General features: G+C 37.0%; 4 protein-coding genes across 6 annotated transcripts; 1 reads left to right on the plus strand and 3 right to left on the minus strand.

The window, feature by feature from the left end:
• Positions 1–1,661: 1,661 nt before the first annotated feature.
• Positions 1,662–3,074, minus strand: LOC310998967 (uncharacterized protein; the record flags this gene model as incomplete). Its single annotated transcript, XM_083989240.1, has 6 exons — positions 1,662–1,820; positions 1,907–2,020; positions 2,117–2,236; positions 2,420–2,476; positions 2,699–2,791; positions 2,943–3,074. 6 exons carry the CDS (start codon positions 3,072–3,074, stop codon positions 1,791–1,793), a joined length of 546 nt encoding a protein of 181 aa, XP_083845366.1. The 3' UTR covers positions 1,662–1,790.
• A 1,893-nt stretch (positions 3,075–4,967) lies between these two features.
• On the minus strand, positions 4,968–6,597 carry LOC310998966 (uncharacterized protein). The gene is made up of 6 exons (XM_083989239.1): positions 6,317–6,597; positions 6,078–6,170; positions 5,767–5,823; positions 5,488–5,598; positions 5,278–5,394; positions 4,968–5,187 (listed from the first exon to the last, which is right to left on the minus strand). Exons 1-6 carry the CDS (start codon positions 6,476–6,478, stop codon positions 5,158–5,160), a joined length of 570 nt encoding a protein of 189 aa, XP_083845365.1. The 5' UTR covers positions 6,479–6,597; the 3' UTR covers positions 4,968–5,157.
• Positions 6,598–6,921: 324 nt separating this feature from the next.
• LOC310998968 (uncharacterized protein) lies at positions 6,922–14,143 on the plus strand. Of its 3 annotated transcripts, XM_083989243.1 has the most exons (7): positions 10,380–10,409; positions 11,059–11,227; positions 13,028–13,147; positions 13,309–13,365; positions 13,465–13,575; positions 13,715–13,843; positions 13,960–14,143. In XM_083989243.1, the coding sequence occupies exons 2-6, from the start codon at positions 11,072–11,074 to the stop codon at positions 13,811–13,813; spliced, it is 543 nt and encodes a 180-aa protein (XP_083845369.1). In that variant the 5' UTR covers positions 10,380–10,409; positions 11,059–11,071; the 3' UTR covers positions 13,814–13,843; positions 13,960–14,143. The 3 variants fall into 3 exon arrangements, with proteins under 3 accessions (XP_083845368.1, XP_083845369.1, XP_083845367.1); XM_083989242.1 differs by lacking the exon at positions 10,380–10,409 and adding an exon at positions 6,922–6,963 and having other exon boundaries at positions 13,715–14,143; XM_083989241.1 differs by having other exon boundaries at positions 13,715–14,143.
• Positions 8,551–9,796, minus strand: LOC310998970 (uncharacterized protein). The gene is made up of 6 exons (XM_083989245.1): positions 9,712–9,796; positions 9,468–9,560; positions 9,179–9,235; positions 8,962–9,075; positions 8,748–8,861; positions 8,551–8,661 (listed from the first exon to the last, which is right to left on the minus strand). The coding sequence occupies exons 1-6, from the start codon at positions 9,787–9,789 to the stop codon at positions 8,632–8,634; spliced, it is 486 nt and encodes a 161-aa protein (XP_083845371.1). The 5' UTR covers positions 9,790–9,796; the 3' UTR covers positions 8,551–8,631.
• Positions 14,144–14,371: the final 228 nt, after the last annotated feature.

Here is a 14,371-nt window from a genome sequence, read left to right on the forward strand (position 1 = left end):
ACCCAGTTGTTAATCTGCAGCTCTAACCGCACAGCCACACGCTTAAAGTCTTCTTCTTTCTAGTTTTGTGAACTTGAACACACTGTTTTGAATATTTGATGAATGCATTTCCTGGATATTTTCACCTAAAAGGGAAGTTTCTTATCTGTGTGTGGTTGTCTCCCTCCTGTGGCCGCTTGTGGCTTCACAGTTCACTGAAAAAACAAAACATATCAGGGGTCATTTTCTACCATTACAGCATGTTATAGTGAAAATGCAGAGATATTAACTTCCTACAGTATTTTCCCATATGACTTTCAGTAAAATACCAGAAAATTAGATTACATCTGTCTTGATAGTAGCATTATGCAGTGTTATTATCTGTCCTAAATGTCTCTGATGCACATGTTCTATGCTCCTTATCAGCTTCATTTATCCTATCTATAAGGCTGTTTACACTAAATATTTTATTTGCAGTAAATGTAGGCTACCACAATAGAATTTTAACATGTTACTTTCCTCAAAAGATTTAGCTGCATTTTAAACAATGTTACAAAATGCTTCCCTACCAGAGGAGTAAAATAATTGCTATTTACCGTAGTACAGTTTTTTCTGACACTACACTGAACACAGAACTCAATCATAATATAATGTCACTTCCTTGGCAAAAGAGTTTTTCCCAATGTGACGGTGGAGAGTTTCAGTCCCCGGTCCCAGGCTCAGGTACCCGGCATTCAGGTCATGGAGGAGGCCTGTGACCAGGATTCGACATTCACTTCACACATTATCTGGTCTGATCCAGCTAGGTGAAGAGATAACGTTTAGTATTGTCTGTACTGTATTTCCAGTGGGGTTTTTTTTCAGATTCTTTTTTTTTTTTACTGTCATTGTAACCTGTGCTGAATTCAGGATTTTAGTAAATACATAAATTATATTTTCATCAGTCTGCAACATTGGTCTTGTGTAGTGTTTGGTGAGTATTGTAGCCTTTGCATGTCCTCTGTGTACTTCACTTACAGTAGCTACTCTAATCATTGACAAATAGAATTGCTAAAAATGTTTTAGGTTAAGCACAGCAACGTGTAACTGGTTCAAAGTGAATGAAATGTGTGTGTGTTTCCATTTGGCAACAAAATAGGATTTTTGTAAATAAGTGTATAGTTTTTACAAGAAGGTTTCATTTTGCAAAAGATCTGAGATGTTCTGCTTATTGGCTGTGTGGTTGTGCTTAATGTGTGTAGTGTTTTGAAAAATCGGGATTAAGCAATCAAAAAAAAAACTGTAAATGTAAGTAGGCTACTACAGTAAATGGAAAAATGAAAACGTAAAAAAGTACCAAAGTCTTGGTAGAAAAGACATTACCTTTATTTTTGAATATGAGATCAGAACAGCTTTTAGTACAATCAAAAAATCTATTGTTACAATTTTGAGACGCTTTTGAGACAAAATAAAAGAATCATGACTCATAACTTACTCGTAGGCTATATAATAACCAGCCACACATTCAAACTAGCTAAGAAGTGTCATAACAATCAATAATGTATTTTAAATAATATATAATATTATTATGTTATAAAATTATTATTTTAAAGCAAAATGCAATATCAACAGCTGATTGTACAGCAACGGAATATACTGGCATTTTAGATTGAAACACAGCATATTTTCCATCTCTCAGAAACAGGCGCTATAATAACCTTCAGAGTCTATTTAGGCATCAATGAACGTTTTATAACCAGCAGGTTCACAGTTATAAATATAATGGTTTGGTTTTTGTCATTTGCTTGTTGAACTCCATCAAACCTTTAAATTCAGTCTGCCTGTTTCAGCAGTATGATGGGCTGTGAAAGAAAGGAAAACTATTACAATGTACACAATATGATTCACATAACAGAATATGTAGCTGGAAAAGAAGAAAATAACATACCAAAGAGTTGAACTGTTGTCTGCAAATGGCCTGACTTAACCAGTAGATCAGGAAAAGGGCCAATATGTTTTCGACAACCAGCAAACTCATTATCAGTCCACAGATTCCCTTTATCTATGAACAAGTTAAAAGATATAAGTTAACACACTTTTTATTTGTATTTCAGAGTGTGATTGGTTACTCAATGAATAGTAATGGTGTTTTCTTTACCTCTGCAGGTAGGACCTGGTCGGGAGGCAATGAGTACCCATAGAAACTTAGAACAGTTAAAAAGAAGGCCACAATAGACCAGAAGAAGCTGATGATGTTCAGAGAGAATGACAGCTTTGCCTGGAAAAAGACATTAACAATGCATTTAGAGTATTTTTTTTTATTTCCATACAGACGTCCATGTGGATCAAGTTGTAGTTAAAGAATCAACTTGGCTATCAAAATCTCAATCAAAGTTTCTCCGACCTACATGATGGTGTTTTCACGTGCAAAGAAAAACTTTTTTTTTTTAAAGTTACTCACCACATGCATGTTTGGAAAAGTTCCTGCAGCGTAGCACACCATACCAGAGACCACAAACTATACAATAATAATAAAACAAAACACTTATTTTACACATAAATATTATAGTACTACTAACAAAAGAGGATGCAATGGTGTTCCTCCTCACACATTGACAGAGCAAACGTAAACTGCTCAGTGCACTGCAATTTTAATTATCACTCATTCAAATTCTTCCACTAATGACGCAGAATATAATTCATGTTTTCTGGTTATTTCTATTATCTGAAATCCACTTACCAGAACAGAGGGCAGAGTGTGTGCTATGATAAACACCTCAGATGTCATCAGACCAAGAATGCAAATAAACACCCCAGTCATAGCTTGGGCTGCCTTATGAAAAAAAGAGAGATAAATAATCAATCAACAAACAAACAGAAGAAAACACGCTGTTTCAGAATGCTGCAGCTGTGTAAATGTATGCCAAAAAACAATTTTCATGGTGCTACGGATGTCTACCTGTACTGGAAAGAAATCAACTTACTCCAGCAGATTTAGGTTTTCCCCTCACAACAAAGACCTTGTAGAAATCTCTGAACACACAGTGGAACTTCTCTGGCATCAGTGCACCTGATCCAGCGTCCCTGAGACTCCCAATGGGAATCGTGATGACCATCGATTCATTGCACACAAATGTCTTCTTCATTCTCCTGTGAACAGGATGAGTGCAAAAGACATTTTAAAGTTGTTTAATCGCCTAATCGCTGATCTTTTGTTCAGAAACTTACCTTTTAACTTGATTCAGACGTGAAATTCTCTGCGTGGTCAAATAAGTATGAAAAGGAAATGGCTTGGTTGTCTTTGGCTCTTTCTCAACCTGTCAACCCAACCCACACCCCCACCGACATTAACACATGCATACCCACAGACACAGAGACACACATGCACATGCAAATGAAAAAAAAAAAAAGGGAGAAAAGGAAACCAACAAAATGCTTGTGCACAGACTAACTTGGTAAACATCCAAAACTCATTTCTGTGCATGGATTAAAAGTAAATAGTTTGTGTTGACTGAGTGGCACCATAACATACAACTTAGGGGACAAACTTGATAACGGTGAAGAGGCCAGGCAGAATGAGGAAGTCAAAGTGTGAGATGACCTCACATTAGTATGAGGGGAAGTGAAAATACCAAAAGAGCAACAAGTCTGTGAGAAACAGATACACAGGGTGAGCTAGATACCACTCAAACCAAAATTGGTAAGAATACTGTATATGTAAATTTGGAAGCCTGTAAGTTTAGTGCATTTCATATTTATACAGTTTGACCAATGAAACAAAATCTCCTCTGTATTTAGTGAAAAACCAGTGCTGGACAATTCCAGACTCTGGATTTATGATTGTTCACCAAGCTACAAATAAACACACTTAGAGCTCCTATTGGCTGTTTCTTTTCTTTTTTTTCTTTGTTTTTTCTTGCAGTTTTTGTTTCCATTCAACAAAACACACAGTGTCTACAAAAACTATACACAACAGCTCTTACATGAGAGATGAACATAATGGCATAATACAAGACGTGGTGGGTCAGTCTTACAGTACCCGAATGTTGTTCAGGTGCATCAGTCCTTTTAATAGATTGGAGGAAAGGTCCGGTCCGATGTAGTCCAAAAATGGGAGCCACACTTAGAACTTATCTACGATGTGATGTACTGTATGACGTTGGTAAGATATTCTAGAGGGATCAGTTCAAAAGTTATTTTACACCAACCACAGACAGAAGGAACATTGTCACTGACCCACTGCAAAAGAATATTTTTCCCAGCTGCAAACGTTAGAATATTATACAATCTTTTGTTGACTGCTGTTTTTAAACAGTCACTTGGAAGTCCTAGAATCAGGGACATGGGATCCATTTCTATATGAATATGAACAATTCTCTCCATTTCACTTATAATTTCAATCCAATATCTTTGAAGTTTATGACAAGACCAGAAACAATGAGTTAAAGTTCCCACATCAGTTTTACACTTGAGACACAGAGGGGAAAGAGAGCGGTTGAAGAAATGCCTGCGGTGAGGGGATCTTGTAATCTGTGTAAAATCTTAAATTGTATTGCTCTTGTCCGAGTGCAAATTGAAATCTTTTTTGCAAAAGACCAAATGGTATCCCACTTTTCTTCATCTATGGTCACAGACAGCTCCTTCTCCCACCCACCTCTGACCCCCTGCGCATCAGTAGTAGAAAAACCATTAAGTAGCTACCGGTAGCTACATGGTAAAATGAGCTCATATCGTTTGTTTAGTCTTCCCATAGAAAACATCTCATTGGACTAGCATGTGATATCATACACAGCTTTTACTTTTCCGAGTCAGTCTCTACTTTTATAAGGCTATGCAGTAAAGGATTCACACAGTACAAATGACAGAACACATCAGTATTTCAAAAATCATTATATTATCAAACACCTTAAGGGAAGATCATAGAAGGAGTTGTCATAATAATCAATAATCAATTATACTGAAATACAAAGCAAACCCCCAAAACAAAATTATTGTACAGCAACGAAATATACTGGCATATTAGATTGAAACACAGTCTGCATATTTTCTCCATATTTATCTCAGAAACAGGTGCTATAATAACCTTCAGAGTCTATTTAGGCATCATTGAACTTTTTATAAAACCAGCAGGTTCACAGTTATAAATATGATGGTTTGGTTTTTGTTATTTGCTTGTTGAACTTCATCAAACCTTTAAATTCAGTCTGCCTGTTTCAGCAATATGATGGGCTGTGAAAGAAAGGAAGACTATTACAATGTACACAATATGTGTTATTCACATAACAGAATATGTAGCTGGAAACGAAGAAAATAACATACCAAAGAGTTGAACTGTTGTCGGCAAATGGCCTGACTTAACCAGTAGATCAGGAAAAGGGCCAATAGGTTTTCGACAACCAGCAGACTCATTATCAGTCCACAGATTCCTTTTCTCATCTATGAAAAAGATACGTAGAAGTTAACACACATTTTATTTGTATTTCAGAGTGCGATTGGTTACTCAATGAACAGTAATGGTGTTTTCTTTACCTCTGCAGGTAGGACCTGCCATGGGTGCCCATAGAAACTTATAACAGCGAAAAAGAAGGCCACAATAGACCAGAAGAAGCTGATGATGTTCAGAGAGAACGACAGCTTCGCCTGGAAAAAGACATTAACAATGCATTGAGCTTATTTATTATTTCCATACAGATGTGGATCAAGTTGTAGTTAAAGAATCAACTTGCCTATCAAAATCTCAATCAAAGTTTCTCCTACATGATGGTGTTTTCACGTGCAAAGAAAAACTTTTTTTTTTAAGTTACTCACCACATGCATGTTTGGAAAAGTTCCTGCAGCGTAGCACACCATACCAGAGACCACAAACTATACAATAATAATAAATCAAAACAGTTATTTTACACATAAATATAATAGTACTACTAATAAAAGAGGATGCAATAAGACGTGTCACAAAAGCACGTATAAGCACAGATGCATGGTGTTCCTCCTCACACATTGACAGTGCAAACTGCTCTGTGCACTGCAATTTTAATTATCACTCATTCAAATTCTTCCATTATTGACACAGAATATAATTCATGTTTTCTGGTTATTTCTATTATCTGAAACCCACTTACCAGAACAGAGGGCAGAGTGTGTGCTATGATAAACCCCTCAGATGTGATCAGACCAAGAATGCAAATAAACACCCCAGTCATAGCTTGGGCTGCCTTATGAAAAAAAGAGAGATAAATAATCAATAAACAAACAAACAGAAGAAAACATGCTGTTTCAGAATGCTGCAACTGTGTAAATTTATGCCAAATTTTGCATGGTGCTACGGATGTCTACCTGTACAGGAAAGAAATCAACTTACTCCAGCAGATTTGGGTTTTCCCCTCACAACAAAGACCTTGTAGAAATCTCTGAACACACAGTGGAACTTCTCTGGCATCAGTGCACCTGATCCAGCGTCCCTGAGACTCCCAATGGGAATCGTGATGACCATCGATTCATTGCACACAAATGTCTTCTTCATTCTCCTGTGAACAGGATGAGTGCAAAAGACATTTTAAAGTTGTTTTGCACCATCAGTGATCTTTTGTTCAGAAACTTACCTTTTTATTTTTCTCCTCTTAACTTGATTCAGACGTGAAATTCTCTTGTGTGGACCAATAAGTATGAAAAGGAAAGGAAATGGCTTGGTTGTCTTTGTCTCTTTCTCAACCTGTCAACCCAACCCACACCCCCACCGACATTAACACATGCACAGAGACACACATGCACATGCACATCAGAAAAGAAAAAAAGAGAAAAGAAAACCAACAAAATGCTTGTGCACAGACTAACTTGGTAAACATTCAAAACTCATTTCTGTGCATAGATTAAAAGTAAAATGTTTGTGTTGACTCAGTGACGCCATAACATACAACTTAGGGGACAAACTTGCCACTACCAAAAGAGCAACAAGTCTGTGAGAAACAGATACACAGGGTGAACTAGATACCACTCAAACCAAAATTGGTAAGAATCCCATCTAAAATTGTACATATGTACACTTGCAAGCCTGTGTATAAGTTTAGTGCATTTATGTTAATTATGAAATTTAAAAGGCACAAACCAAAAGGTGTTCAGCTATGACAGCAGGGTTGATTTGTGATACATCATTATTTAACATACACATAGGGTAACACAGTTTGAGAAATGAAACAAAATCTCCTCTGTATATTTAGTGAAAAACCAGTGCTGCACAATTCATGATGTCAATTCACGTTTTTATTGCAGTTTTTGTTTCCATTCAACAAAACAAACAGTGTCTACAAAAACTAGACACACAACAAAACAAACACAAAACATATTGTATACAACAGCTCTTACATGAGAGTTGAACATATGGCAATACAAGAGGTGGTGGGTCAGTCTGTACCCGAATGTCATTGCACATCAGTCCTTTTAATATAGTCCAAAAATGGGCGCCTCACCCTGTAGAACTGATCTACGCTGTGATGTATAACGTTGGTAAGATATTCTAGAGGGATCAGTTCAAAAGTAATTTTACGCCAACCACAGACAGAAGGAACCTTGTCACTGACCCACTGCAAAAGAATATTTTAGCTGCAAACGTTAGAATATTACAATCTTTTGTTGACTGCTGTTTTTAAACAGTCACATGGAAGTCCTAGAATCAGGGACATGGGATCCATTTCTATATGAATATGAACAATTCTCTCTATTTCACTTATAATTTCAACCCAATATATTGAGTTAAAGTTCCCACATCAGTTTTACACTTGAGACACAGAGGAGAAAGAGAGCGGTTGAAGAAATGCCTGCGGTGAGGGGATAGGCTCTATGTAATCGCTGTAAAATCTTAAATTGTATATTACTCTTGTCCGAGTGCAAATTTAAATCTTTTTTGCAAAAGATCAAATGGTATCCCACTTTTCTTCATCTATGGTCACAGACAGCTCCTTCTCCCACCCACCTCTGACCCCCTGCGCATCAGTAGTAGAAAAACCATTAAGTAACTACCGGTACATGGTAAAATGAGCTCAAACACACTTTCAATTGTTGTTGAAACAGAATTTTCTTGGCTGTTTGTTTAGTCTTCCCATAGAAAACATCTCATTGGACTAGCATGTGATATCATACACAGCTTTTACTTTTTCGAGTCAGTCTGTACTTTTATAAGGCTATGCAGTAAAGAATTAACACAGTACAAATGACAAAACAATTCAGTATTTTAAAAATCATTATATTGTCAAACACCTTAAGGAAAATCATAGAAGGAGTTGTCATAATAATCAATAATCAATTATAAATGGGTACTGAAATACCAAGCAAACCCCCAAAACAAAATGATTGTACAGCAACGAAATATACTGGCATATTACAATGAAATGTAGTCTGCATATTTTCCATCTATCTCAAAAAATAAGAGAATCATGACTTTAAAGCAAAATGCAATATCAACAGCTGCTGATTGTACAGCAACGAAATGTATTGGCATATTAGACTGAAACACAGTCTGCATATTTTCTCCATATTTATCTCAGAAACAGGTGCTATAATAACCTTTAGAGTCTATTTAGGCATCAATGAACGTTTTATAACCAGCAGGTTCACAGTTATAAATATGATGATGGTTTGGTTTTTGTTTTTTGCTTGTTGAACTCCATCAAACCTTTAAATTCAGTCCGCCTGTTTCAGCAGTATGATGGGCTGTAAAAGAAAGGAAAACTATTACAATGTACACATTATGATTCACATAACAGAATATGTAGCTGGAAAAGAAGAAAATAACATACCATAGAGTTGAATTGTTGTCTGCAAATGGCCTGACTTAACCAGTAGATCAGGAAAAGGGCCAATATGTTTTCGACAACCAGCAGACTCATTATCAGTCCACAGATTCCCATCATCTATGAACAAGTTAAAAGATAATAAGAAGTGAACACACATTTCATTTGTATTTCAGAGTGCAATTGGTGACTCAAAAAATAGTAATGGTGTTTTCTTTACCGTGGTAGATCTATATGGGCCAAATGGGTAATGGCCAAAACTTATAGCAGTTAAAGACAAGGCCACAATAGACCAGAAGAAGCTGATGATGTTCAGAGAGAATGACAGCTTTGCCTGGAAAAAAACATTACACTGCATTGAGCGTGTTTTTATTTCCATACAGACACATGATGGTGTTTTCACGTGCAAAGAAATTATTTTATTTTAAGTTACTCACCACATGCATGTTTGGAAATTTTCCTGCAGCGTAACACACCATACCAGAGACCACAAACTATACAGTAACGATAAAACGAAACAGTTATTTTACACATAAACATAACAAATAAAACAGATACTACAAGAGGATGCAATAAGACGTGTTACAAAAGCACATGGTGTTCCTCCTCACACAGTGACAGTCCAATATAACATGGTCAGTGCACTGCAATTTTAATTACTGTATCAAATTCTTGCAATAATGATGCATTATTTCTGGTTGTTTCTATTATCTGAAATCCACTTACCAGAACAGAGGGCAAAGTGTGTGCTATGATAAACCCCTCAGATGCGATCAGACCAAGAAGGCAAATAAACACCCCAGTCATAGCTTGGGCTGCCTTATGAAAAAAAGAGAGATAAATAATCAATAAAGAAAAAAACAGAAGAAAACATGCTGTTTCCAAATGCTGCAGCTGTGTAAGTTTATGCCAAAAAACGATTTGCACGGTGCTACGGATGTCTACCTGTACAGGAAAGAAATCAACTTACTCCAGCAGATTTAGGTTTTCCCCTCACAACAAAGACCTTGTAGAAATCTCTGAACACACAGTGGAACTTCTCTGGCATCAGTGCACCTGATCCAGCGTCCCTGAGACTCCCAATGGGAATCGTGATGACCATCGATTCATTACACACAAATGTCTTCTTCATTCTCCTGTGAACAGGATGAGTGCAAAAGACATTTTAAAGTTGTTTTGTATTATTGGTGATCCGTTGTTGAGGTTTTCAGAAACTTACCTTTTTATTTTCCCCCTTTTAACTTGATTCAGATGTAAAATTCTCTGCGTCGTCACAAACGTATGAAAAGGAAATGGCTTGGTTGTCTTTGTCTCTTCCTCAACCTGTCAACCCAACCCACACCCCCACGACATTTACTCTTACACATACATACACACACACACAAATAGACATGCACACACACTAATTCCAAAAAGCCAAAAAAGAAAAGAAAACCCACAAAATGCATGTGCAAAGAGTAATTTGTAGTTAATTGTTTGTGATGGAACCATAATATATAACTTGAGGATGATCTTGATAACAATGAAGAGGCCAGGCAGAGTGAGGAAGTCAACGTGTGAGATGATGACCTCACATTTCACAGTTTAGTGCAGGGAAGTGAAAATACAGAAGACCAACACGTTTGTGAGAGACAGATACACAGGGTGAACTAGATACCGCTCAAACTGGTAAGAATCCCATCTAAAATCTTCTGAAATCTGAATTGCAGTAAAATAAGTTTGTTGTACATCATATTCTCTACAGAATATGAATTTGCACATCTCTCTATACAAGTTTTGTGCATGTTAAATGTAAATTGTAAAAGACCCAAACAGAATGCTTTTATAGTAAGTTGCGTCATTATTTATAAAAATGGATTTTATTCGTATACAGTTTGATCAATGAAACAAAGCCTATAATCTGTATATTAAGTAATTATGAAAAACCAGTGCTGCACAATTCTAGACTCAATTCCAGCACTGACGAATATTTAAATATCTAATCTCTGTCATCAAAAAAAATTCTACCTCTCTAGGTGATTTTATTGATTATTCTTTGTTTGGCTGTTTGTTTAGTGTTCCCATAGCTGCACTTTGTAGTCAATTTCTCTGAGTCTTGTATTCATCTTGTCCACTTGATTTACAAGTTAGGTGGATAAAAACATCACACCTTGGATTCAGCAGGTAATCATAGTGATATTATATCATATCATACATACGTTTCAGTAATGTTTTTTTTTTTTTTTTTTTTAAGGCTATGCAGTATTGAATGATCCACAGTACAAATGAAAGAATGCATTAGTATGTTTAAAAATCATTGTATTATCACACGCCTTAGATAGAGAAGCACCATGGCCTGTGCTAATCCTGACATGAATATCGATGGTGATGAGGACCAATATGAGGAGCCATCTGTTGTGGAACAACAGTACATGGCCACAGAGTTTCTTCCAGAGGAAAAGGGACTGCTGTATGACCTGATGCAGAAGCAGCCTGCTGTGTTGGGGGTAAGACTGTTTAAAAAGCTCATTCAATGCAAATACACAGAAATCTATAAATGCAATCACATGTAACAACAAGCCACACTAGTGTGCAGTGTGAGCCTCAGTCAAGACTTTTCAGATTGTTTTAAAGTTTCATTATGTTTATTTGGCCAGAGTAAGCGTCACAGAGTTTGCACTGAAATGATGGTGCATTCCAAATCTCTATATTTTATGCATTTTTGACAAAATCATACAATCTCATTTGTATGGTAAATGGACTGACTTTACCCTGAAACACAAGCACACACAGACATTCACAAATTGATGGAAGGCACGTACAGGACATACAGGATACATCCAGCTAGAGACTCTCCTCATACTCAGGCTGCACCAGAGGAGGATATTTAATATTTAACCCATGTCATTACCCTATAATCAGATTTATTTAACTGTAGTTCCTCTTCTACATATCTCTTCACACTTTGCGAGATTGAGATTTTCTTAACCATATATGAAATATTCCCGACCCACTGTGGCGGGAATATAATATTATTATATTGTTATATCATATTTTTTTGTAATGCATTTTAATGGTCAGATCAGCCTTAGACTTAGTGTGCAGGGGTGTGTTGCTGCGTAGTGTGTACGTTGTGTACAGTCACAGAAAGAAGGAACTAACTTTTTTCTTATTCTTATAAACACACATTATTGTATTTACAGGTATGCTTGGTAACATAAACTCATACATTAGAGAGATGTGTCCAAATTACCACACAACCCTTCTTAATCTGATGAGCAGCAACAACAGGAAATGTTTGGTTGTGCTGCAAATGCTTAAGTTTCTCAGACGTGTTTCTTACTAACAGAGCGAATACTATCGCTATTACAAGAAAAACACGTCAATGACGGTAAAGAAGTTACGCAACAAAGATTAATATAGAGCAGACGGAGACTGAGTGACGGGGGAAACTACATTTCTCATGAGACATCCTTTGAATTGAGGAACATAAATACATTTTGTAATTGTTTCCAAACCCAGGGTAATTATTATAACATATTTGTAACGAACAAGCTTGGAGACTCAAGTGAAGAGACCAAACACTCTTTATTACAGAAAGGCAGTTCGTGGGGCTAAAGTACAGGAAGGGGCTAGGCAACGACAGAGTCAAAAACAGTCCAAAAACCACAAAAGTACCAAACAGGGCAAGGCAAGAGCAGGGTCAAAATAGGAGGTCAAACACTTGAAGAACACAAGAGAGTTTGGAACCGAGGAATCTGGCAAGTTGGTATGGCATGCTAGGTGTATAAGTACTGAGTGAATGATTGGTGATGGCAACCTGGTGTGGCTGAGAACTGGCAGGAAACTTAACAGGAATTTGAAGTGAAACAAGGATGACATAGTGAGCATGACAATATTTACAGTAAGGACAAGTACTGGCATGAACCTTTGCACTGAATCATGTATGCAAAACCATTTAAGATAACTTAATATAGGCCTACTCAGATCATGCATTTTAAAAAGTGAAATACACTTATTAATGGGACTCAGATAATGTTCTCCTCTTAGTCTTTATAAATGTATTAATGTTGCATTGAGGCACTCATGTTTTTGCACTTTCATGCAAAAATATGTGTCATCCTGCCACATACCACAACAGCCCCAACCAAGCATTGGCTATTGCTCAACACCTTTGCACAATGTGTGAATATCTCTCAGTTGTTCGCTCTTATACAAATGAAGGCAAGACGATACATTCATCCCATGGTATTTTTTTACTACAAATATGATTTTTTTTTATTTGTTTGCATCTGTTCCTCTGTCAGTCTCTGCAGATGGTGAGCGGCTTCCTCAGTGTTGGAGTGGGAGTTCTCTTTGCTGTGACGCAGGATATGGGAGAATCTTTTTTCACTTTGTTCAGACTTTCACCCCTGACTGGAGCACTTGTAAGTCTCTGCCCAATCAAGGGCATATATATACTGTATATATTGAAAAAAGAAATGCATTGAGTAAAACTGATAAAATGATAAGGTTTTGAGTGCAACTTGAAGAAGTCCAATTACGTAAATATGCACTGATGTATTAAGTCAACTCTCCTCCTTTGCAGTTCTTCATTGCTGGGATTGTTTCCAGCTTGCTGCTCAAATATCCATCATTACTGCCTGTAAGTATCACCTCAATAGAAGCTGACAAACAACACTTTACAGTCGATGAAGGTAAATAAAATACAAGCTGAAAGATTTCTGCATGGCCTCGGTTCCAGGTATCCTTTGGGGTTAACTGCAGCTGTATTGCTGTGTCGGTGGTCGCATCCTGTCTGATTGGCATTGACCTGTCTAAGGGTTCAGGGGTTACAACTGTAGCACATTACCGGGTAAGAACATGCTAATATAACACCAAATAAAACATTTGCAGTTGAATGAATTAAGGCTTGTTTTTTTAAAATAGACATTTAGTTGTATCTACTACCATAGAATTCATGTATACTTGTTGATCTTAATGTTTCTCCACAGATGGAGATTCTGGTACTTTGTGTGTTGGGGCTTGAGGTTTCCCTCTCTGCAGTCCTCTGCTTCTGGTTCGCTAAAGAGAAACGCGCCAAGTCAACCTGATCAAGCTTCTGACAATATTTAAGAGGAAATGTGAGAATATTATGTTTTAAAATCGCTGTATGTATATAGAGGACTAAAGCTATAAATTGGTGTGTAAATTAAGTCAACCACCACATCAGCATTTTTTTCTTTTTCTTTTTCTATAGAACATGTGTGGCTTTCAGCTCTGTCTCGATTGTCTGTGTTGGAGCTGAAACCCCTGCTTAGCAGCCTGGGCTGTGGTCTGTGTCTGATGTTTGACTGAGACTAATAACACAAGAGCTTTGTGGTCAACAAATGTCAGTTTCTCTACTGAGAAGGAAACCCCACTCTCCATTCCCCTCGACCTCTGCGTCTCTTCGTGTAACGGTAGTAGTGGGTCTCGGAGTGCAGCTCTGTCTTCTGCATGGTTCTGTGTGTGGTTTTACGCTCGAGCTTCATTTATCAGTGGAAATATCTGCTACTTTAGTCCCACTTTGAGCAGGGTTCACCAACAGAAGCCTTTTCTGAACAGTGAAAAGTTTGAAATTTGTGTGTTGGAGGTTTAGCTTTTGTTTGCAAATAATGCAAATACTCTTA

The sequence above is a fragment of the Trachurus trachurus genome, assembly GCF_905171665.1.
Source record: "Trachurus trachurus genome assembly, chromosome: 16".
Classification (NCBI taxonomy): Eukaryota; Metazoa; Chordata; class Actinopteri; order Carangiformes; family Carangidae; genus Trachurus; species Trachurus trachurus.